General features: G+C 41.7%; 1 protein-coding gene and 2 long non-coding RNA genes across 6 annotated transcripts in view; 1 reads left to right on the top strand and 2 right to left on the bottom strand.

Moving 5' to 3' along the window:
- Positions 1-23,360, top strand: part of ccser1 (coiled-coil serine-rich protein 1) — a 125,826-nt gene extending 102,466 nt beyond the window's left edge. The window contains exon 11 of one of the 4 annotated variants that reach the window (XM_034873108.1): positions 21,261-23,360. In XM_034873108.1, coding sequence (XP_034728999.1) covers positions 21,261-22,046 — 786 coding nt within the window. In that variant the 3' untranslated portion in view covers positions 22,047-23,360. The remainder of the gene's footprint in view (positions 1-21,260) is intronic. The other 3 variants (XM_034873109.1, XM_034873110.1, XM_034873111.1) reach the window with 3 other exon arrangements.
- Positions 793-15,040, bottom strand: LOC117945550. The gene is made up of 3 exons (XR_004656828.1): positions 14,941-15,040; positions 3,590-3,596; positions 793-808 (listed from the first exon to the last, which is right to left on the bottom strand). It is a non-coding gene; the product is annotated as an uncharacterized LOC117945550 (long non-coding RNA).
- Positions 16,727-17,970, bottom strand: LOC117945551. Its single transcript, XR_004656829.1, has 2 exons — positions 17,940-17,970; positions 16,727-16,888 (listed from the first exon to the last, which is right to left on the bottom strand). It is a non-coding gene; the product is annotated as an uncharacterized LOC117945551 (long non-coding RNA).
- Positions 23,361-23,755: the final 395 nt, after the last annotated feature.

The following is a 23,755-nucleotide window of genomic DNA, read 5'->3' as shown; positions in this document are numbered from 1 at the left end:
ACTAGACAGAACCTGATTAAGGTCTGACCGGAGGGAATGAGGGATGGACAGAATTTGCCATTTGTGGCAAATGTGATTGAGTTGTTGGTGAAGAAACCACCTTTGGACTTTCCTCATGTGGAGGAGACCCAGGGGAACCACCGTGTGTCACGTAGACATTATGCCCAGGAGCCGCATCAGGGACAGCAATGACACTGTCGTGTGTGGCCCGAAGCGGGACAACAGAGGTTAGGGCGTTCTGTCTTGGTGCTGACAACCTTGCCCTCATGGTGACCAAGTTTATGTCCACGCCCGGATAACCTATCGATTGTGCGGGGACCAGAGCGTTATTTGGCCAAATTATGGCAAAACCCAGCGTTTGCAGCTGCAGAACCTCTACAGTCTGCAGTGCCGCTTGCTCCAGAGAGGGGGCTAGAATGAGCAGATCGTCCAAATAAAAAGGACTCTGTTGCCCCTCTTCTGTAGCGGCTGGAGCGCCGTTTCCATGCACTTGGAAGACGTGCGAGGGGGTAGTGAGTAGCCTACAATCAACCACGTCCCCAACTGGAAAACTGGAACTGGAAAACGGGCCCCTTGGAAGGAGAACCGCGTGGGTTTCCTGTGGCCGGGAATGATTTGGACATGAAAGTAAGCTAAGGATCTCAGCTTCCTCAGGAAATAAGGTCTGCTCATCCCCTTCTTGTAAACAGCAGTGCTGTTGACCTTCCAGTTCAGCCTGCTGTCGATTTTGACACCCAGGTATCTGTAATCCTCCACCATGTCCAGGTCACTTCCCAGGATGCAAAACGGCCACGGAGCCGTTCCCTTCCTCCTGAAGTCGATCACCATCTCTCTGGTCTTATCCACGTTGAGCAGCAGGTGATTCTTACCAGACCACTCCACAAAGTCATCCAACAGTGCCCTGTACCGCCCTCCTGTCCGTCCCTTATACACCCAACAACTGCAGAGTCATCAGAAAACTTCTGTAGGGGACATGACTGAGTTGTACTGGAAATCTGTGGTATACACATGACATGTGTATTAACTCTTTAACTCATAGTTGTCCCCTTTGAACATGGTAAATCATGCTTGGGGTGCCAAGAGGATAGAGATTAGGAAGCATAAACACACACACATTCAGAAACATGTCAAGGCGCTGGAGATTGTTTATTTAAAGGAAATGCAGCTAAATAAACGCTGAAGATTTTGAAGCTGGCAGCTGTTGTTTTATTATTCCTATTCTGCAACAAGAACCTTTAGTCATTACTTGTGCTTTGTTTTCTTTCCCTCAACATTGGGGGATCCTGATGTGTGGGTGTGGGTGTGTGTGTGCAGCACTCTAGGCATTAATTTACCATGCAGGCCATACAACAATTTGATGTCAAATGATACATGGACCTGCTCTGTGTATGAGAGTGTGTGTTTGTGTTGGTATGAAGCCAGATGACTAGAAGGGACAGTGGTTCATTAAACACATGCAGGGCATTGAGATCACATACGCACAACTTTAATATACAGTAAAGAGCATATTAAATCAAGCGAACATCAAGATGTCTCACATGCTTGACACATTTAAGAGGAAACCCAGACACACTCTCAGCGCAGGGTGGTCTAACTGTGCCCGCGGTGAATCAGGATAGATTCAGGACACTTTGGGTTCATTAGTCAAACCAAAGTAGGACAGATACCTTTAGAACTTAACTCTTTTTTTTCTCTCTCCCTCCTCGGTCTCTTTTCCTCTCTTTTATTTTCTTCTCTCTTCCTTCTCTTGACCACCTCCTTTTTCTTTCTGCTCCCCTCATCGGTATATTTTCCCATCTTTTTTCAAAGTCTCCTTTTCATCTGCTGGTACATAGGACCATCTGTAGCTGCTCTTTCCCTCTCTTTGTTCTCTCCATCTCTATCCCCCTCTGATAACTCTCTCCCTCTTTCTCTATCTTTCTGTCTGTGACATACACTAGTGTGGACAAAGATACAAGCTGTGAGTTTGATCTGAGACAATTTGCTGCAAGATTAATGAAAGCATAAACTCATATGAATATTAATGAGCTATTCTTTTGGAATCTGCACATTCCGGATGGCCAAGAGGCAAGTTAGTAGGAGACACACACACACACACACACACAAAGCACAAAAAATTGAATATTTCACTAACAAATATTGCAATTGAATATTCAGTACCAGCATGAAACCTTAAATTGTCTGGGTGTTGTGGCCGTGTTTGGTCCGTGGTAGAGCAGACGCACATATACTATGCCTGGAGGCAGAGGTCCAGGGTCTGAGTCCAACCTGTGATGCTTTCCTGCTTGTCTCCCCCCTCTCTCTCCCCATTCTCACCTAGCTGTCCTGTCCATTAAAGTTGGAAAAGCCCAAAAAGAAATTTAGAAAAAAAAACAATTGTCTGGGTGTCTCATGCCCCCCCCCCCCCCCCCCCCCCCCCCCCCCCCCCCCGAGCATGGCAACGTCTGACACACAAACACACACACACACGTTGTGGTTTTGAAGAGGTTCAAGAGGTTGTGGTTTTTCTTTCTTTCTGTTGGTTTCATGATGTCCAAGAGAAAGTTGGCATACAGTATTTTACTCAGCTGACAAGCTGAGCCTAATTTTGCCTGTGTGTGCTCATGTGTGGGTCGTTAAAGACCTAAGATCACTTTATTTAATTTCAGTCTATGTTCATATGAATGTCCTTCTTATTTAGAAGAACTTATATAAGTTAGAGTTATGGAACTAGTTTGACATTTTGTTTCTATGCTAAATATGAAGCTACCACCAGCCAGTAGACAAGTCACCAACTGACTTTCGGACTGAGAAACGTATGTGTGGCTGTGAGTAAAAAGCGTGAGAAAAAAAGAGATCCCCAAGACGATCTAAAGTGGGTTAACAGTTAACAATAAACAAGAAGCTTCTCAAGACATGGTGTCTTCATCTTTTGTTAATGCTATCGGTGAAGTAAAGGTGTTACCCCCAAAAGAACATCAGCCCTGGATGGAACATCTCCCCAAGGCTTCCGGGCCTATCTTGGAGCCAGAAACAGGAAAAGTGTAACATCTTACTGTCTATTAAATTTTTATAACCTATCTAGTCAGAAACTTCATCCAACATCTGAGTCCTTTTTCATGAATGCTCAAGTCTGATTTTATATATCTTCAAGTCCAAATCCAAGTACAAGTCATCAGTCCGCAAGTTCAAGTGAAGCTAAGTGACGAGTCCGTACTCCATCACTGCCGCCAGCAGCCGGTTAGCTTAGCACAAAGAAGGAACAGGTGTAAACAGCTAGCCTGGCTATGTCCAATAACAAAACCTTTCTTCCAACAACGCTAAAGATCACAAATTACCCCAATATATCTTGTTTGTTTTATCTGAACAAAAATCTGTGTAAAAGCAAGTACTTTTTAGTTGACTTTCCATCTAACTATTTATCGCAATCAAATATGCATATTTCCCATGAGCCTACTTGATGGAACAGTTTTTATTCAGTTGTACAAAGAACACTAGTTAGGTAGAAGGGCACCAACGTTATCTGCCAGAGAAGTGTGCATGTCTATTTAAATGGAGTTGTGAGTGTGGGAAATAGTTTTTCTGTACTAGCGTCCATTTATGCCTTCACATACCACCTTTCTCAAACATTTATTAAACGCCATAGCAATCTCGTAAAATCAAATGTGTCTAGTTTGTTTTCATGAAAGATAATACTTGCAAAGCAAAAGTGTTTTTAGATGGAGTGGATTTAATAACCTCATAAGCTCAAGGGCGGTCGACCTCAGCTGAAATGTTAGCTGTGATTGTTCTGTTAGTCTGGCCGTGTCCTCAGAACTTCAAGGGAATTTAATGGAGTTTCATAAACACTGCTGCTCAAACTTCCGGAAAAGAAAACCTTTGTGACTCTGCTTGATTGTGTCTATGAGTCGGTGTATTCCTCCAGTTACCACAGTTTTCTTTCCTCAGCACTTTTCAGGGATACAATGAGGATAATTAATCATAGAATGAATCTTTCCGTCTCTGTCTTAACATTCTTTTCTAATTCTTTCTTTCACATCAACACTGTTGTAGGCACATAAACCTATTCTCTTTCATATCCTTTATGGTCCTCTCTTTGTTTTTTACCTCTGCCTCTTTCCTTATTCTGCGTTGTCTTTGTTGCTGTTTCTCCTGGTGTTTAATATGTAGGGACACTCTCAAGGCCCTCAGGTACTCAGAGATATGAGACATGACATTTTTTGCGCCCACTGATAACACGCATACAGCCACACACACACAAACTCATGTGTGAATGGGGTACATATACTCACAAACCTGCCAATGCAGCATGTTCACCATGCATACCAGGAGTGACAGTTGACAGATCCACCCCGAGGGGCCATGAAGGATAGAGATAATTTCCTCCTCTCAGTCCTTTCCCCTCCTTTTTCTTTGTACATGCTGACGTGTCCCTTTAAGGGATTCAATATCGATATTAAGCAGCAGTATAACAACACAAGTTGTAATGTATTGTACATATTAAATTGCATGTGTCATTAATCGATTAATCAACTACGTCAAGATTTTTGGTCAGCATCAAACAGATTTGTTAGATACTATATTCTGACTGATTTTTGCTCAGACAAGGTTGTGTTATATTTCTGCACCAGATGGGATGGACTCATTTCATGCATTCATGTGCATTCATCACACAGCAGATAATAATTCAAAATAATTAGTTATTTTCGCTATTTTCACTTGTGGATGAATAGAGCACTATTTGTGTTTTGCAATTAATGAAAACATATTCAGCTCTTGTTTAGGTCATATTTGTACAGTACTTGTAGCTGCTGTATTGTGGCTCTCTGCAGATAATCTTCCCAGTGAGGTTGGTTGGTCTGCGGCCACCCTAACTGCTGTGCCATAAGCAGTGATTAAAATATGGCCTTTTTAAATCTGCCGATAACAAGGCTAAAAATGGGACACAGTGCAGAAACAATGACAACGTAAAATGTAGGCTAATGATCTCTGTGGCTTTTATATGAGAAAAGATTCAATTATTCAGAACAAAAATAGTTCATTAAAACATAATTAGAACAAAATAACTTTTGCAAACTCATTTTCTGTGTCCAACCTCATTTGGAAAATGTGTCTCATTTGGAAAAATGATGTCGTTCTGGATTCTTTCCAGGAGTTTTACAGCCGCAATTCTGCTCAGCTTATCCTAGTAGAGCTTGTGTTTGTAGACACACAATGCTACCATGAATCTTTGCTCAAAAAGATGGCATTTAATAAGTTATGCTGATGATACTGGGCCGCATTCTTTCTGCCTTTGTTGAATCAATTTTAGATTGCTCTAGATAGTCTAGTATGTCATCTCTAGCATCTATCTTAAACAATCGAGGAGTCATGGAGAGGTCTACGCGTGTACTGTTTGTGGGATTTTGTTTTAAATTCATAATAATAAACCCCCTGTGGTCTTTGCCGCACTTATAAGGTGTTAATGTCCCCGTCTTCCTATAATTAAGGGAGGGAAATACGTATGGAAAGTAGTGCTGTCAAACGATTAAAATATTTAATTGTGATTGGTTGCATTAATGTCATAGTTAACTTGCAATTAATCACAATTATTTTTTTCTCATTTTAATGCTGTTATTAACTTGGAAAAGAGGACCGGCTTGGTTTCTTCAAAAAAAAAAATGTTATTATTGAATACAACATTGATATATAGCCTACTGCAGTGTTGAATTTTACATGTAAGAGTCTCACTTGGAGCAAATAATCTCTCACACAATGTAACACTGACCATCAATAAAAGGGTGAAAAAAATACTTTGATGGGGGGGAGAGTTGGCATTAGCTATGTGCTTGGCCATCAAATGGTATTTCAGACTGGACGTGCTGCGATGATAGCTCAGTTCACAACAACAAAACACACAGAACACCTTGGTCTTGTCAATGTAACATTTAGTAAACTTTCCATCCAGAATCGTATTGGCTTCCATTTTGGCATCTTGCCTGCTGTTTTGTTTCCGGTCTAGCTAGATCCGATGTGATGTTGTAGTTTTTCTAACATTACTAGTTATTGCAAGAGCATGTGAAAAAACAACAAAGTTTGCTAGACCAAAAAGCATGTTATTCTCGCGATAACAACGTTAAAATGTGTTTGCGTTAACGCCGTTAATAACGCGTTTAACTGACAGCACTAATGAAAAGACACACTGTGTAAACACTAATTTAGTAAATTGAGACATCCTGGTCAAGCATAATCTGAATCAAGAACAGACGACTGAACAGCTGCATCACCTGTCTGTGGCTTTATGTGCTTTGGCATTTCATACACACACAATGTGGTCAACTGACCAAATAATGAGGGATCGTGTTTGTATGCATTTCCACACACAAAAATCAAAAGAATGTAAAATAGTAGAATACTGTTCCTTAAAGTCAACTGTTTGACAAACATCCACTAATGGACTTGAAACCTGTATTTAGACTGTGTACAGATCAGTAGAACTAGTTAGAATTTTCATTGTGTTTCATATGCTTAGACAATTATACTCTGCCGTTCACCAATACATGTTTCCAATGTCACAGAGTAGGATTATTGAATGTACATGTACCTCGGAGATATGTTATTTCCCCACCAAACAAACTACTTACAAAAGAATTTAAAGGATTCAAATTTAATAAGCAATTCTTAACTGGATTCCCTTTATTTCTCTATCCAAACATCTCCTTTTCTCTAGAGCCTACGCAGATACTTTTTTTGCCGCCACATTTCACTGAAGGTGAAAATAATGTCATTAGTGTTACAACACAGAAAATTATATTTAAAAGGTTCAATAGCAACATGTCTTACAGAGCCAAAAATGTCTCCGACTGTTGATCTCCAAAGACCTCACTTTGAATAGTTTTCATTGAAACTATTTTTTACTAAAGAAATTGACTTTTTTTAATTTATTGCCTATAAAAATATTTACTTGTCTGGAGCTAACTGGCCAAGTGGGGCATGCTTGTTTTTGTGAATCAAGGTGGAGGCTCTTGCTGTCTCACAAGCTCACAGGGCATGCTTACTTAGCTGTGACAAACAGGTACTTAGTAATTCCATGACCCAAGGTGCTGATGTAGCAGTGGCATTAGGGGGGAAAAGATGTGAAATCGGTTAAAATAGGAAGAATTAATTGTAGGTGCTAATCTTAGTTTCTTTAAAAAACAGTGTGTTCCCTGTCATGTGACACTGACAGATGCGTAATGGCGAGGGGAATCCAGGCCATGTTTACCCAAGAAGAAACCAATGTTTTTTCATTTAAAAATAATGAAAGAACTAGTTTGTTGTGGTGTTGTTGAGCTGAACAAGCACAAAAATACAACATACTGTTAAGCCATTGAGTAAGGTGTTGAGGATCACATGAAAGACAAAACCTAACAAAAATGAATGTTTATCTGTATATCTTTGTGTTAAATTTAGGCTGCTTTTTGAAATAAAGCTTCAGTTTCATATATTTTCTGCTTGGCAACTCTTTGGTGGCAGCTCAACGTAACTTATAGCCCCCTTTATGGTGATTCCATCACTCAGCAGCTCTGAGAGCTCTTTGCAAATGGAAACCAAAATGAGCCTGTTCACTTGTCTTCTACAAAGATGTAAAAAAAAATCCCTGTTGCTACTGTTTAACTAAAATGCTTTTATAGGAAACAGATTTATTTCTCAGACATTGGGTGATTATGTAAACTGCCGGTAAAGCAAAATATCTTCGCCATTCAGCATGTGAGGAAATAGTGAAAGGAATAGGGAAATGTACGGTTCCTCTACAGTCAAACAAAGTTTTGTGTTTTTAATAATGTCACCATGTTACTCTTGACCACTAAGTGGATCCACCAGAGCAGCTGGTGTTAACTATGTTGCCAAAATGTATTGTGGGAAAATGTTATCTCTCCATCCCCCTCCTCCTTCTCTCTGTCTTGTTGAGTGGAGTGTGGGTGCAGCAGGGCAGTCAGTTGTTTTTTTTAGTGTGAAGACACAGGTGGGAGCTGCAACATTGTCATCAGGCCTCCCAGATATCATATGGGAAATCTGTGTATTTATTTTTCTTCTCTTCATTGCTTTTCTACTTTTCTCTTCATCCTTCATTTTTTAATTTCAGTTTTTCTCCCGCACCCCCACCTTCTAGATTTCCTGTATTGTTTCAGCTCTTCTGGGCTATCACACAGAACAAGATGAGTAACTGGGGAAGCAGCTTATCAGCTGTGCCAACTGACAGGAGGGTAGTTGTGTATGTGTGTGTGTGTGTGTGTGTGTGTTAGTCAGACTGTATGCTTTGGTAATAAGGCAGGCAGTCATACAAGCATGCATGCGTGTGTCTGTGTGTGTACTTGCAGTATGAGCACATAATTGCATGGGGGTGTATGCATATTTGTTATCAGTTGATGCATGTGTGTGTGCTGCTGTGTCTGGGGGAGACTTTGATATAGTACAAAGACAGAGAAAAAGACTTTTGGCTCTTTTGGATCAGCTTCATGCTCCATTAATGCTCACCATTGTGTCACAAACAACCCTATGCTGTTTCAAACACATACACACACACACACACACATACACACACACACGATGTTTGTCTTAATGTACACATCTTTGGGATCACAGTCTTTCCGTTGTGTTCTTAAAACCCCAACAAAGCACAAGTAGACTTTATATATCACAATTACTGTTAGTAAACAAGTTAATAACAGTCACGGGCTGTGATTAATCACAATTAATTGCAAATTTAAAATACTTGGATATACTTGTAAACATGCAGTGTTGAAATAAATAAATGCATGACCAACTGTTTTGAAGAAACAAATTCTTCAGTTTTATTATCTCAACCATTAATATCTATTAAAGAAGTTTTTAATAGCAATCTTAATCTGTTACAAAGTTGCGGTCCTCGAGAATTTTCTTATTTGGAACTTAAAAGATGAGAGTGCATTTTTAGATGGTGACAGTGAGTCTAAATAAGATAACATGTTTAGATTTAGGCCAGAGAAAACAGATGGATAGGCATGGAGTAACCAGGGTTTAAAAGTTTAGAGAAGTTACAAAGAAGTGCAATAAAATGTTCAGGTGTGAAAAAGTCAATAATAAATGGGCATGCAGCAGGCAATTTAGGGGTTACAGTGGAAGCCTGTGGCACAGAGCGGGTCAGGACAGCTTTCTCGCCCCCGCAGACCTAGAGGGTGAGACGAGTGGAAGAAGGAGAAGCCAGCCAACAGTGGTAGCCTGATTTATGTGGAATAATCCCAGGTATACTGCCAGATCTCAGCTGAACAAGGAACGTCAAGCCAAGGGAATGTACACTGACAAGAGTCCAACTCTTGGTGTGGCCAGAGTTCCCTATTGAGAGGATAACCCTCCATAAACAATACAATTTACGCAATGTAAGTTTAAGATATAAGTTGTAGCGTAAGTTTAGGGTATTAAGTGAACACTGGGGACATTGCTAAAATGTATTAGGAGTGGAAAGTTAGCACTGCTGGAGCAGTATGTTAATAATCTACATTAATAGTTGTATGCACGTTGTGAGCAGTAGTGACAGGAACATATTAGGCAGAGAGTAATGCTGAGCATAGATCACAGCTTCTTCAATAATTAGACAGCACCCGTGGGGACCATGTTGACACCTGGGGGAGCAGCCAGGTGCAGCAGTAATCAATCCAGTTACAGTTGAAGTGCACAAAGAGGGGTAGTTGGGCTCATGTGCTAGTGTGGAGCTAAAATTCTTCTGTTGCGGCATACCTGGTAAAACATCAATCTACTTATTAACTAAAGCACTAAACCTGTGCAGGGTCACGGGGGGCTGGATAGTCTCCCAGCACACTTTGGTTTAGAGCAAGGTCAGTTACACCTGATCTAGGTGCCAGTATATCACGGGGATAACACACGTTGACAGACAAACACGTTCACACCCACAGGCCATGTAGAGTTTTCAATTTACCTGACCTGCATGTCTTTGGATAGGAAAGCAGATTAGACAGAATTGGTATGGCGGCACTCTCCTGTTTTGCATTTTGCATCTCCTTAGTTGTAAACGGTATAACAAATTGTAACTAAACATGGATATGGATCCAAAAATGAATATGGGGATTTTCTTAATTTTAGTTAATTGTATCAACTTTTGAGGCGAATATTAGATTGCAATACTAGGTTGTTTTATGTTAGGGGTGACCTGGCTACATAGATGTCTGAAGCTTAATGGGTAATTGTGTTTTGGATAATTAACTTTTTGTGACTTAAATTAGGCGTTAAATCAGGCAGACTGTCCCATTGAGCCAAAATGAGAAGCGGCACATGACAAGCATTTAAATACACTTTTGTGCTGTTGTTTAACAAAACTTGCATTAGTGTTATAAATTCAAAGATGTTGGCATACAGTACACATGCTGAACTTTGTGGTAAGGTCAGAATAAAGGTTACATTGTGACTGATATTATTGGGTTAGGGTTTCACTGGGAAGTGAAGCCTCTTCTTTCTTTGTACACCAGTAGGACCCTTTAAAATTGATGTTGTTGACACATTAGTTGCTCCTAGAGTAGATCATGTACCTCCCCGCCATGTTGCTTTCCATAGAAGTGACTCACACAGTTTCTCCTACTTACTTCTTCCATTCGACATCTACTCTAGCTTTCTAATTATCTGTCTCTTTCATCTTTCTAACTTTGGCTCTGTGCTGTCACCTTTCACACTCACTTTGTCCCCCGTTGCTTCCCTCATCCATCTGACTATCTATCCTTTTGCTGTCTTCTCATCGTCTCTTCCTTTGTTGTTTTACCTCACTGTTACCTTTGTCCCCCCCTCCCTTTTATTTCTTTGACCCACTCTTCTCTCTTTGTTAGTTATTTGTCATTTCTCTCTCTCTTATCAGCCACTTTCTTTTACCTTTTTCTCCTCTAATTTCTTCTTTTTTTCCTCTGCTACTACCCCTGCTCTCCTTTATGTAACTGCACACTCTGCCTCCCTTCTCCCCCATCCTCTCTCATTTTCTTCCCTCATCTTTACTTGTTTACTCGCCTTTCTTTTTTCATCCCCCTCCACTTACTTGGGGTTCTGGGCAATGTTCACCAAGCATATTGGCACAGGCTGGTGGTCGATGAGTTTTGCCATGATTACACACACGCACATACAGACACATGCATATGTTCGTGCACACACAGACCTGTTGGGGATGGTGGTTGATGAGCACTGCCAGACTCTCAGCGGCTATGCCCATCAGAGCTTCTCAAGAAGCCTCATTAGGCCTCCTGGCCACAGCATGGCGCTAGCTTTGATACTTGTCTGCCTTTTTCACTCAGGGAGGAATTGGAAGTCCATGCAGGGGCCATACACTTTTCAACATCGACAATCATAAGTAGTGACTAGAGATCCCTGATCAGACTGATCAGGCTTCAGCAGAAGTTCAGCAACTCCAGTCTTAGGCGGTAATCACAATGGACGCCAAAAAACCGAGGTGAACTGCGAAGCTCCTCCCGCCTCAGGCAGCTGTGATCAAGGTCTGACTGAGATGTCAGTAAGAGGCAGCCTGCTTTTGCTAGGCAACATATAATTAGCTGTCAATCAGTTGTGTGACTGCAAGACACACAAAGTAACCATCAACAGCAGTAAAAAAAAAAAAAAATCACAGAAATCTAAAATTTAGCTGAAACTCCGAATGCCCCACTATTGTTCCTTTCTGCTGTCTTTGATGGTATCAAGTACTGCCAGGTGGTCAGCAACAAGAGCTTTGTTTTGTTGTTGACAATTAAGTTGGCTAAAATCATTACTGGCTCAATCCTTCTTGTCCATCAGTGTCTTGCTCATAATGTTGGCATCAATATATCTAGTTGCTTTGAAATGGACAGTGATGTCTGGTGACTCTAAAAGTCCCTCAAAATTGTTCAGAGGACACGATGGACTAATTTGAATTATGATTATTCACTATTTGCCACACTGGTCTGGCTCTCCCCTGGTGCTTAGCAGAGAAAAGGGCTGCACTGTGTATATTATGTGCTTTAAATCAGACAAGAAAGACAAAATTATGTTTTTGGGCACCAACATCAAAACATCAGTTTCTTATGAGAACAAAGCTATTGTGAGATCTAGTATATCACTGAGGCATCAGCAATGGTTAATGTCCCCATTAAGTACCCACAGTAACCTTTACCATTTTACAAGAACAAGTAGCCACTCCCAAGTGTGTGTTCAAACATGTGGGAGTGCATGTGATGGGTTATTTGCTTCATGTATGGTTATAACATTTGCAACTTTTCCTCCAGGCTATTGGTGTAAATAAGTTTGTTTTCTTTTCCGAATTTCTTTGTAGTGAAAATGGCAGGAGATTACTCTGTTAAAATACATTATAATGTATTCAGGCCTTCAGCCACATTGATATGCAGTAGAGATGCCCTGTCTGAGGTATTGTATGTCTAAATATTTATTGCATTACAAACACACAAACAACCCTGTTTATACTTGTGGGTTGCAGTAGGTTACTGTGTTTGTCTGCAACTGCTCAATATAACATCCGCCTAATGTCGATAATTTTGCAGTAGGGCACTGACAGGACTGAAGATTGGGAGCAGTGGGGGCCGATTAGCTGTGCAGTGAATCACATTAGTGTCCTGCCTCTCAGTGTGTGCCTTCAGCAGGAAAGTCCAGGAAGTGACATCCAGCCAGCTGGTTGGCAGTTTGCTGCAGTTTGGGCTGGATTGACAGCTGGAGCGACGTAAGCTCAACTTTGGTCCTATCCATCTCTCTTCATCATCTCCTCTCTAACCCCTACCCAACTGTCACCACACTCCCACTCGCCTCCCTCCCCGTCTTTCTCTCGCTCTCTCTCTTTATATGGTCTCCAGACTGCAGCATCAATTCTCCAGCTGTCAGGGTCTATTCAGCCCTTCTTGCCGCTGGCATTCTTAAGCACCAAGTTACATAACGAAGAAAGAGTGAAAAAGGGACAAAAGCAAGGACAGAGTGGTGGAGAAGGTGAAAGATGAGAAAAGAAAGGAGGTCAAGAGGGGGAGGGGGGAAGAAGTGAGAGTGAGAAACGGGAAGGAAAGATCACTGAGACAGATGGAGAAGGGGAGCAGATTTGGTGGCTTTGTTTATGCTTGCTGGACTTCTTGGACGACACATTCAGCACATTTTGTAAAGGGTCCTAATCATGTCAGAGATCAACCTGTCACTGTTAATATAGGTAACCTCCAAAGTTTAAATGCCCACACAGTTTGTATCCTTCAAAATTAGCAATCAGTAAAAGGAAAAAATACAAAATTACAAGGACTAAGCACAAAGCAACAGTCTAAGCCTGTTAATTGTAAACATAATAAAACTAAGACAATGTCCATTTCAACAACCAGACCGTCCCAATATGCAATTAGTTAATAAAATCTAAGACGTTCCTTTTATTGTCTCATCCCTGTTTCTGTGTCCTAAACGAGATATCAGACACACAGCACACATACAGAATATACACGAAATAACAGGATACAATATAATAATATATAATAATAGTAATAATGTAATAATAATAGTATAGAATATAAGAACAAATAATTTAAAATATATACATATACAAAATATATATAAGTTGGGAATAAAACTGTTTAACTAGTATTGATAAAGCTGTTGATAAAGCTGTTGATAAACAGCTGCACAAGTACCAGGTGCACTTGTGCAGCAGTTGTGATGTCTATGAGTCTTATCTCCCACTCAGTGATCAAGTGTTAAAACGTTTTCTTGTCTGTGGTAGGAATGATTTCTTGTAGCATTCCGTGTGACATCGAAGCTGTCGGAGCCACTTAGAGAAGGTGCTCCTCTGTTGGACAAGTGTGGGGTGGAGAGGGTGGTCGGGGTTATCCATGATAGATAACAGTTTGTTTGGTGACCTCAATTCAATTTTATTTATAGTATCAATTTATAACAAGAGTTATCTCGAGACTTCCGAATCCAACAGTTCTAGAATTTCCCTCCAGAGCAAGCAACAAGTGCGTCAGTGGTGAGGAAAAACTTCCTTTTAGGAAGACACCTCGGACAGACCCAGGCTCTTGGTAGGCAGTGTCTTGCGGGCCGGTTTGGGTTGAAATAAAGGAAATAACAGTCACAGTTAAAAAGATAATCGAACAGTAACTAGAAATAAAATGTTGTAGTAGTTTATGGCATAGCAAGGCTCTGCACGGCATTACTAAGCACAGCAGGGCGTAGCAGGGCACCGCAGAGTGTTGCTCTCACACGTTGCAGGACCACGACGACAGCTGTAACCATGATTTTGGAGCCTCCCTGATCCAAGGAAACATGCTGGAGAAAAAAAACATAAGGAATGACTCCCCCGGAGCTAGGTTAGTAACAAGCCCGTTGACGTGGGCTCTAAGCAAAGTATGTAGTTTAACGCACAGTTAGTGTAGTTTAATGCTCAACACTCTCCAATTCCAGGCACTTTGCCACCAGATTTAAACAATAAAGCAGAGTGCTTTAAGTTTTTGCTGGAGCAGAAAAATAGCGTCCGTGATATTGGGGCAGCGAAAATGAGACAATATGCTTACCGTAAACGTCAGCACGTCAGCGTCCATCAGAATTACGTCCATCATAGAATTAAATAACAAGGCAAACACCTCCTCTCCACCAGAGCTTCAAAAGTATCCTGTTTGCAACCAATACGAGCCAGCCTTCCTGATTAGTGTGTTCAGCCTGTTTGTGTCGCTGATTCCGATGCTGCTGCCCCAGCAGACGGCGGAGGAGAACAGAGCGCCGGCCACAACAGACTGGTGGAACATCTCCAACATTCTGCTGCACACGTTGAAGGATCTCAGCTTCCTCAGGAAATAGAGTCTGTTCATTCCCTTCTTGGAAATAGCAGTGATGTTGATTTTCCAGTTCAGCTTGTTGTCGATGTTGACACGCAGGTAGCTGTACTCCTCATCCATGTCCATATCTCCTCCCAGGACTCAAAGGGGCTGCGGAGCCCTTCCCTATCCTGCTGATGTCAATCACCATCACTCTGGTCTTATCCACTTTCAGCAGCAGGTGATTCTTACCAGACCACTCCACAAAGTCATCCACCAGTGCTCTGTACTCTCCCTCCTGTCCATCCCTTATACACCCAACAACAACTGCAGAGTAATCTGAAAACTTCTGTAGGTGACACAACTTTGAGTTGTACTGGAAGTCTGTAGGTGTACAAGGTGAACATAAAAGGAGACCCCCGTACCACTCACCACCACATCAGACACAACACAGTACAGATGGACAAACTGTGGTCTGTTTTTCAGGTAATTATTGGTCCAGGAGACTGTGGACACACAAACACACATCATCTGCAGCTTCTCACCTAGTAGCAGTAGCTGGATGGTGTTGAATGCACTGGAGAAATCAAAAAATGTGATTCTCACAGTGCCACCGCCGTCCAGGTGCTAATGAGCTCACTGCAGAAGATGTCAGCGTCGTCCACTCCCAGACAAGGCTGGTAGGGGTGTGGGGAGTTGGTTGGAGTGGTAGAGGAGGCAGGGGATGCTGTGAGCTAAACCTGTTAAAGTAACAGTTCAGCTTGTTTGCTCTCTCACGGCTGCCTGGTGTGTGTCTTCTCCTACCCCCACACCCCGTGATCTCTTTCATCCATGTCCACACCTCCCTCATTTTGTTCTGTTGGAGACCGGCCTCCAGCCTATGGCCTCCTCCTGAAGGTGTTTTTACACTCCCTCAGTTATCCCGCAGTTTGTGCTGTACTTCCCTTAGCTCCTGTCTGTCCCATGACCTGAAAGCTTTCCTTTTCTCATTAAGAAGGACTTTCAGGTCACTGGTGATCCACGGCTTGTGATTTGGAAAGCAGCATACAGTCTGAGAGGGCATGGTGATGTTCTCACAGAATTTGAGGTATTCTGGGATGCAGTCTGTCACGTTATTGATGTCCTCCCCATGTGGCTCACAGAGCACTTCCCAGTCAGTAAACTCAAACCAGTCCTGCAAGTGCCTCCTCAGCCTCCTGAGTCCACCTCCTCACAGTCCTTGTCTGGACAGGCTGCCGCAGGACAAGAGGAACATACTTAGGAGTCAGCAATACAAGGTTGTGTTCTGATTTGCTGATTTATTGTCTCTTGTGGGGCAGTTAAAATATTGTTGAAAGTCTGGGAGGGATTTATCCAGTGAAACATGATTAAAATCCCCAGTGATGACCATGAAGCCATTGGGCGTCTGCGTCTAAAGTTATGCGACAGTGGTGTGAATGACGTCTGCAGCTGCCTCCACATCAGCAGAGGGTGGGACGTAAACGGCGATCACTACGGCGGACAAATACTCCCCCGGTAAATAGTAAGGACGAAACTCCACAGCTAGAACTTCCAGCTCCATGCTTGTTAACGCTTTCTATTACGTGCCTGTCCTACTGAACCGCCAAAAGGAAGTAAGGATGCTGCTACAGGCTGTACAAGAGACTTACTTCCTATGGGGGTTGTGTATTGATGAAAACCTTCAAGTTCAAAGTAAGATATACTATGGCCTTGAGGCTCCAGACTCAGGCTGCAGTTTCACCCCTTGTTTGATTGTTTATTGCAAGTTTATCACAAAGTGCCTTCAGTTGATACGGGACACTCTGCTGTACAAACCTTGTCTGTGAATATTTAATGATACTGTCCAGGCAAGAGCAAGAGGCAAGGAAAAGAGAGTTTTTAATTTACTGTACAGCATTTGTAGTACTTCCGAACTTATTTTGTTCTAAGACCTCTTCAAATAATCTGGACATTCTACTGCCTCGGAACTTAAAGGTCCAGTGTGTGATGTGTTTAGCTGTCCATTATCAAAATTGGTGTTACCCGTTCACAAACTTGTCCTTTTTCATAATTATTTATCCCCAACCATCAATTCCAAGGATTCTTTTTGGACGCTCCATATTCATGCGCCATCTTGAAATACTGGAGCCGTTAAGGGAAATACAGGACATACTGCTCTGTGTGCGTGTTAATGTTTCACATAATAAACGCACAGGTGCTGATATTCTGCTGATGGGTATCATTGCCTCCCGGCCTCGGCTAATTTGAAGAAGGAAACACGGAGGACCGCACATATTCAAAATCCAAATTTCAAGAACATGAATATTCTTCTCTACCAAGAAAAAGAAAAAGGATATTGAAAAGAGCAAAAGACTGGGTTTTTGAAGCGTGAAGGCTACCATAGCTTTTCTATCTCAACGCTAGATGGGAGAAATTCACACACATTGGACCTTTAAAAATACGTATTTGTCTTTAAAGTATGGGTCCTGGGTTTTTGCACTTAAGAAACCTAGCAACAAATATGAATGAGACTGTCTGTTAAGATAAAGGTAGACAGGAAGAGGTGGGATGGTTTGGACTCAAACACCACAGTTGGAAAATGTATTTGATTATAGTCTAAATAGGATTTTACAGAACCATCTGTGTGGGTGTCTTGCACTGTTATTGTATCCGAACTGAACACCCCATGTTTCACACTTTCAAAGAACCACAGGATTACTTTGTTCACAGAGTACGTGGGTGTCAAAGACTTTAAAAATTCACATTTACAAACTTTTACCTCTCTAATGTCACTGTGAAGAGTTGGAAACATGGGGTCCAATAACTTTCAGCCCCTTGGCCTTTCATTAAAAGTAGGTGTGTGGGTGCGGGGATACTAAGCCGTGGTGCGTGATTGATCGCAGTTACAGTAGGGCTACTCTGCTTACATTGGGCCTGTTTTACACCTTGCTACAGTCTGTTCTGATCTCTAAATTTAGTTTGTACTAGTTTCTTTTAGAAGAAGAAAAGTGGGGAAATAAATCTGCCACCCTCTCTCTTTTCCCAGTATAAAATTACTAAGATGGGCAATAGCAAATGCTGTATAGGGATGTTTTAGGGTTTTAAGGAGCTCTTTTATGCAAACGTGGCCATTACCACATTGCTGTGTTCTTCACTGCCCAATAAAAACTAAGGTTGCAGGAGAGGGCCCCTTTATATCACTCTGATTTACCTACATCTACGGTCTACGTGTGTGTGTGTGTGTGTGTGTGTGTGTGTGTGTGTGTGTGTAAAAGAGACTCCAGAATGTTTGCACACACACACACACACACAGGCCGTTCTGTTACAGAAGAGGAGGCAGCCTGCTTGCCGCAGACCGTGTACTTGAGAAAGGACACCTGAGTTTGTAAATCAGACCTACTCTCGTTTGCTCTGCGCCTTGCTGTCTGTTCCATTGTTGTTCTCATTTTTATGTATCTTTGTGTTTAATCGCCTTCTCACCAGTTTCTCAGTCTGTTCCTATCTTTTCACTTTTTATTTATTTATATATAAGTCCTCTCTTTCATTGTGCTTGACCTATTTCTTTCTCTTGTCTGTCTGCCTTTATGCACACACCGCCCCTGCTTTACACCAGTTTTTAGTTGCAATTGATCCATTGTTTTTGATTCTTTTTTCTTTCTTCCAAACTTGAATCGGCACTTCCCCTTTGATACAGATTATATGTTTCCAAAACCAACTCTTTGTACTGTGCCTGGTAATTACTTCTTTCAAAGTTGTCTGCCAATTTGTAACCAACTGTTCTCACCTTACCTTTTGTTGTTTTCCCAAATGTCTGAAGTTGGATAAACACCACAGAATGCTTTATAAGATTAGAGATTCAGCCCTGATTTAGCCATGTCACGTAAACCTACACCGCCATAGTGGATATTCAACACTGTGATAATACAAATTTGACTGGAATGGAAATTCTCACTCTTCCTAATAAGATCAAGCATTCTGATGTCATGTAGTGTTTATCCACCCATTAGAGCCTATTAGAAAGCAGAGATGCACTCCCCGAGCTCTTTAAGTAAGATGTATAGACAACGACACACTGTTTGATGTGTTAGCAGAGCTGTGTGGTAGGATTTTATTTTATTTATTTTTTGGACATGAAAGGACATAAAGAGTTTTTAAAGATTGTTTGCCTGTTAAAGCCATATCAATGATGAAATGAGCATGTCAGGAACTGTTTCTGTAGGTTGGGAAATACAAGCCTTGGCAACATGCAGCATGGATAGATTAAGATTTTAATAAATGTAATGGCCTTTCTAGTCACCATTTAAACTGGTTTACAAGATTGTAGATTAATAAAAAACAAGCAATTTACTTTACTTTATCTTTAAACTACTTAAACTTTATTTCCTTATCATGAATATTAGTATAAACAAAAAAGCAAGGTTGAACCTGTTTATATGTTTTTTTTGTACTGTTTTCGGGACCTTGTTAACTTTTCCTCACCCTGTACTCCATACCGCGGACAAAAGCCCAGCAAAGTCACAGCTTAATCCTCATAGAATCGTTTTCAGACAAATGCAAAAGAGCTGGAAACCTTCACAACTGACAGTATTTTCCAACCGCATAATATAATTAGTACTACTCTCTTTATACTGCATGAAAACAACATACTTATAGTTGTGTTGACGACTGTCAGCCATTGACGATGGACAATGCCATAGCCCATGGGCCAGACCCAACTGTCACTACCTCGTCTTCTCCTTGCAGTCGGACACATAGACCTGAGCAATCAGTAACTACCATTTTGCTTTGGTTATTTTATTTTTGCTCGATGGCAAAGTGTTACATGCAGAAACACTGAGTGTTTTTCCAACTTTAGCATAGAGAATTGTGATGTTTATTTCAACAGCACCTGCTGTTGTATGGTGCATTCCAGTTGATATAGGAAGTTGGAGTTTTCGATTTCCCAGCCAGAAATGTCAAGTGGGACGGCCCCTGAAGTCAGATTTCCCACCAATTCCGACTTCACTATCCCACATGGTTGCATCAAAAGTAGTAAGAACTGTATGAATCTACTGTTTATAAGCACTTCTGTCCAATCTGCAATGTTAGTAAAAATGCTGAATGTCGATCTCAACTTGCTAGGATATGTGTCAAGGAGTGGCTGGTGTGTGAGCTCGCATAGATACATCTTACAAATACAATGATTTAGATTTAGATTAGAGTAAGAACCTGACTACAGTAAGGTTCGATTGCGTTCTGTTAATGGATCAGCAGTTAGGTATCTCTAGTACAAATCGACTAACTCCTAATTTCAGGGTTTTGTTATATCTTTAAGTGCTTTTGACACAAGGATGCATCATGGCTAACATTTCTGTGTCCAATGAGCATCATTGGTAACACACAGAGCTTCTTTTTATGATCACCCCACTTTCTCTCTCCCTTCCCCTCTTTAATTGGATTTCATGTTGTGAATTTCATGTTGTTTCATTGGATTAGCATTGACACTGTTATACTGTACTTACTCAATAAGCTGTGTTCTGGCTAATTATATTTCTACCTCTTACACTAAATTTCCGTCAACAGTCTCGACACAGTAATTAGATTTACTTTCATGTTTATCTTTTAACATTCATTTGCATGCACAAACACGTGATCACATTCATACACAAAGGCACGTGGGGACCTTAACAAATGCGTGCCGACACTCATGTTGCATACAGTTTCTGCACATATACAATAACACACACATGCTCATACATAAGCACGGCACAAGAAAACACACAACACTCGTGTCGGCAAATATCAACTCGGCTTAACTTCCCATGAGGTTCAGTGTCAGATGAGATTTTGCTACTTTAGTGAACATTGCACACTTGGTCCCAGTGTGATTTTGGATTTGTGTGTGTGTTTGTCTGTGTGTGTGTGTGTGTGAGAGAGAGAGAAAGAGAGAAGGGGGACAGTGATGGGATATGTTGCATAAGGGGTGCAGTGGAGTGTGAAAGAGAACAGGTGGCTCCCGTTTCTGCCATCAAGCTTTACGTGCCATCTTCCCCTGTGTGTGTGTGTGCGTGTGTGTGTGTGTGTGTGTGTGTGTGTGTACTGGTGGGGTGGGGGTTCTAGACAAAATATAATCCACCCGTGGCAATACTAAAAAAAATGAGATCCCATTGCTTTGTGAGTGGGGATTTGTGCAAAGTACCTTGAGTGCACATCTCCTTACATGCATGCTACGTCATCCTGTTTCCGTATGGGTGTGTGTTTCTCTGCATGTGTGTGTCTGTTCTTTAGTGAGCGGGGTTCCGGTTGGTTTAGAAACAATTGGAACAAGCTGCAGGAGCCCAGCGAGATTGTTCTCCAAATGTCACCCAATTAACAATCTATACTGAAATCTCAACAGTGCTCTCTCTCATGCTGCCTGTCTTCCTGTTTGTCTGTCTTCCTCTTCCTCTTTCTCTCCCTCTTGCTCTTTTCCCCTTGTTTAGTAAACAACTCAACATCACACACTCACTCCGAAAGCAGAGTAAATAGTCTCTTTAACATGTGTTTTTTTTCTGTCTTCCTCTCTCTCAGACCAGTCATCCAGGCCGGTTGTCAGGACTAGGCAGCAGCAGCCTGGCTTCAAGGGACCGAAGGGTAGTGCGGGGTCTGGGGGCAGCACTCGGAGGGGACCTCTGTAACCAGCACCTCCCCCACCACTATCTACCTCTGCATGGCCGCCCTCCTAATTCTGAACGACACACTGCCAGGGAGGAGCGCTACTGCCAGGGGGTCTTGGCACAGTCCACAGCCCGTAGCCCTGCTCCAAATCTGGCTTCAGGCTCCTCCAACTTGTCCTGTGGCACTTCTGCAGCGTCAGCCCAAGCCTCACTTACCACTCCAGCCCAGCTCCAAGTTTCACAGCCGGGCCCTGGTCCAAATCAGTGCCCAGGCTCTGGTTCAGCGGCTGCTAATCACACTGCAATTCCATCTTTGTCCTCCCGGCAGCCAGAAGGGGTTTCCTCCTCTTCTGAGTCCTTAACTCCAGGTGGAGGGACTCTGCCAGGTGGGGCAAGGAGAGGAGGAGAGCACCCTACCCCAAGCCATATCCCTCGAGCAGTCGGGGCCAGCGCCTCCTCAAGTCTCCACAGTCTTGCAAGCAGAGGGAGTCCCTCCCCAAGTATCTCATCGTCCATCCAAGCCTCTCCTCCACCTCCTCCTTTTCCAGCCTCATCTTCCTCCTCCTCCACGTTTACAGGTCGTTTAGGACAACCACCTCGAGGCCCTCTGTCTCTGCATAGCTATAGACGTAAAAATGTCTTCCTCCAACATTCCCTACAGACTGCTGAACTGCAAGCTCTGACGCAGAGAGACAGTTGAGGGCACACAAACATTTACACCATTCATATTGACTTGAGCGACTCTCTGTGTGACCTCAGAAAAACTGCTGCTCCTTCGGTTCAAGTTGCTTGTGATCCCGTCCCAATGCCCCCTGAATTATCAACCACATGCGCTTACAATCACCCTTGTCCCTCTTTACAATCCAGCCCAACCTTTTTGCTGACATTTTGTTCTAAGATTCCTCGCCTAAACACACTCATATGCAAGGTCACACACATATCAGGCTTTGAGTATAAAAAAGCCACTCACCCGTCTATCAGAGCGCCCCCGTTTTGTCATGCTGACAGTTTAGATGTGCTTACGCCCACAGACACACAAAGTGCATAGAGACACAACGTGATATCCATGCACACATACACAGATCTAGTTACACACACTTAGATACGCACTCTCACACAGAGACATCATCTGTGATATCTCAGCCTGACAATCTGCACAAAAAACACAGTGATTTGTGTTGTTAAAGATTTTTTTATCTATTTATTTGACCATTTTTGAAAGTTAAACCATATGCTGCTTAATGAACTATGGGACTGACCATAGTCTGAGCTGGGAAGGATATATTCTCACATTGCCAAATCCCACATCATATCAACTCCTCATTCCTTGTGCTCCGCTGACAGAAGTCTAGATGAAAATTTTTTTAAAGGAACATCCACACCTACGACCCTTTTACTGCATGCTTTTTTAAATTTAAAGAGAATACAGCATTTTGTACTGCAACAAAAGCGGGACCCCACCATGATAAGTCTTTTATTAAGGTTTCAGTATCAACTCTCACCTCAGTGTTTCAAGAAGAGTATTAAACATGCCAAAACATCGAACACATGAAAAAAAAATGTTTAACCTTCTGCTCACATAAATAATGAATTAGAAGTACTTTTGGCTTAATACTGGACCACTGTTTATTTTTTATTTAAAGAATACTTTTTTGCGCATTTTTAGGCCTCTATTGACAGAACAGCTGAAGACCTGAAGGTTGGGGTCAAAACCCGGCCTGCTGCGTCGAGGAGTAAACTTATATATGTGGGCGCCTGCTCTACCAACTGAGCCATGTAGGCGCCCAACTACTGGACCACTGTTTTATAAAAATACAATGTTGCAATATTAGCCACACTATATACTATTATATAAGAGTCCATGTGTATGATGCAATGTTAGATTAGTACAGTACGGAAATGAAGAGTTTCATTCTAAAAAAGAAAATTTGGGATATCTGCCATTTGAAAAATTTGACAATTATAATGACAAAATGACACTTAAGTAACTAACTCTACTAAACCCTCAGCTAAAGAAAATCAAAACACATCAGACAATGAGATTGTTTAGAACAAGATTTAAGATTTAACACAACCAGCAATATGTCTTTTTTCCAAAATGGGGAAAAAAGTATAAGGTTTTGGAATGAAACCCTTCGAATCTTCTTTAGAGCTGGGTATTGAACAGGTCCTAGTGCTTTTCTAAATGACAAAATCTATGTCCATTTTAAGTATTCAAAAGGAATAAAATTTAAAATAATTGCATTCCAGTTAGTTGACTCATGTTTCTATGACAACTGAGTAAAGTCGGATTCTGTCTAGGGAAGCATGGGATAGAACAACTACTGTAGAGAAAGATGTTTACTTGATCGAATAATGAAAAAACAGAACATATTTTCTATTTGGAAAAGCATTAGCACAGATTTATGC

The sequence above is a fragment of the Etheostoma cragini genome, chromosome 5 (genome assembly GCF_013103735.1).
Source record: "Etheostoma cragini isolate CJK2018 chromosome 5, CSU_Ecrag_1.0, whole genome shotgun sequence".
Taxonomy (NCBI): domain Eukaryota; kingdom Metazoa; phylum Chordata; class Actinopteri; order Perciformes; family Percidae; genus Etheostoma; species Etheostoma cragini.
The sequence above is the reverse complement of the archived record's forward strand: the minus strand, read 5'-3'. Positions and strand labels throughout refer to the sequence as shown.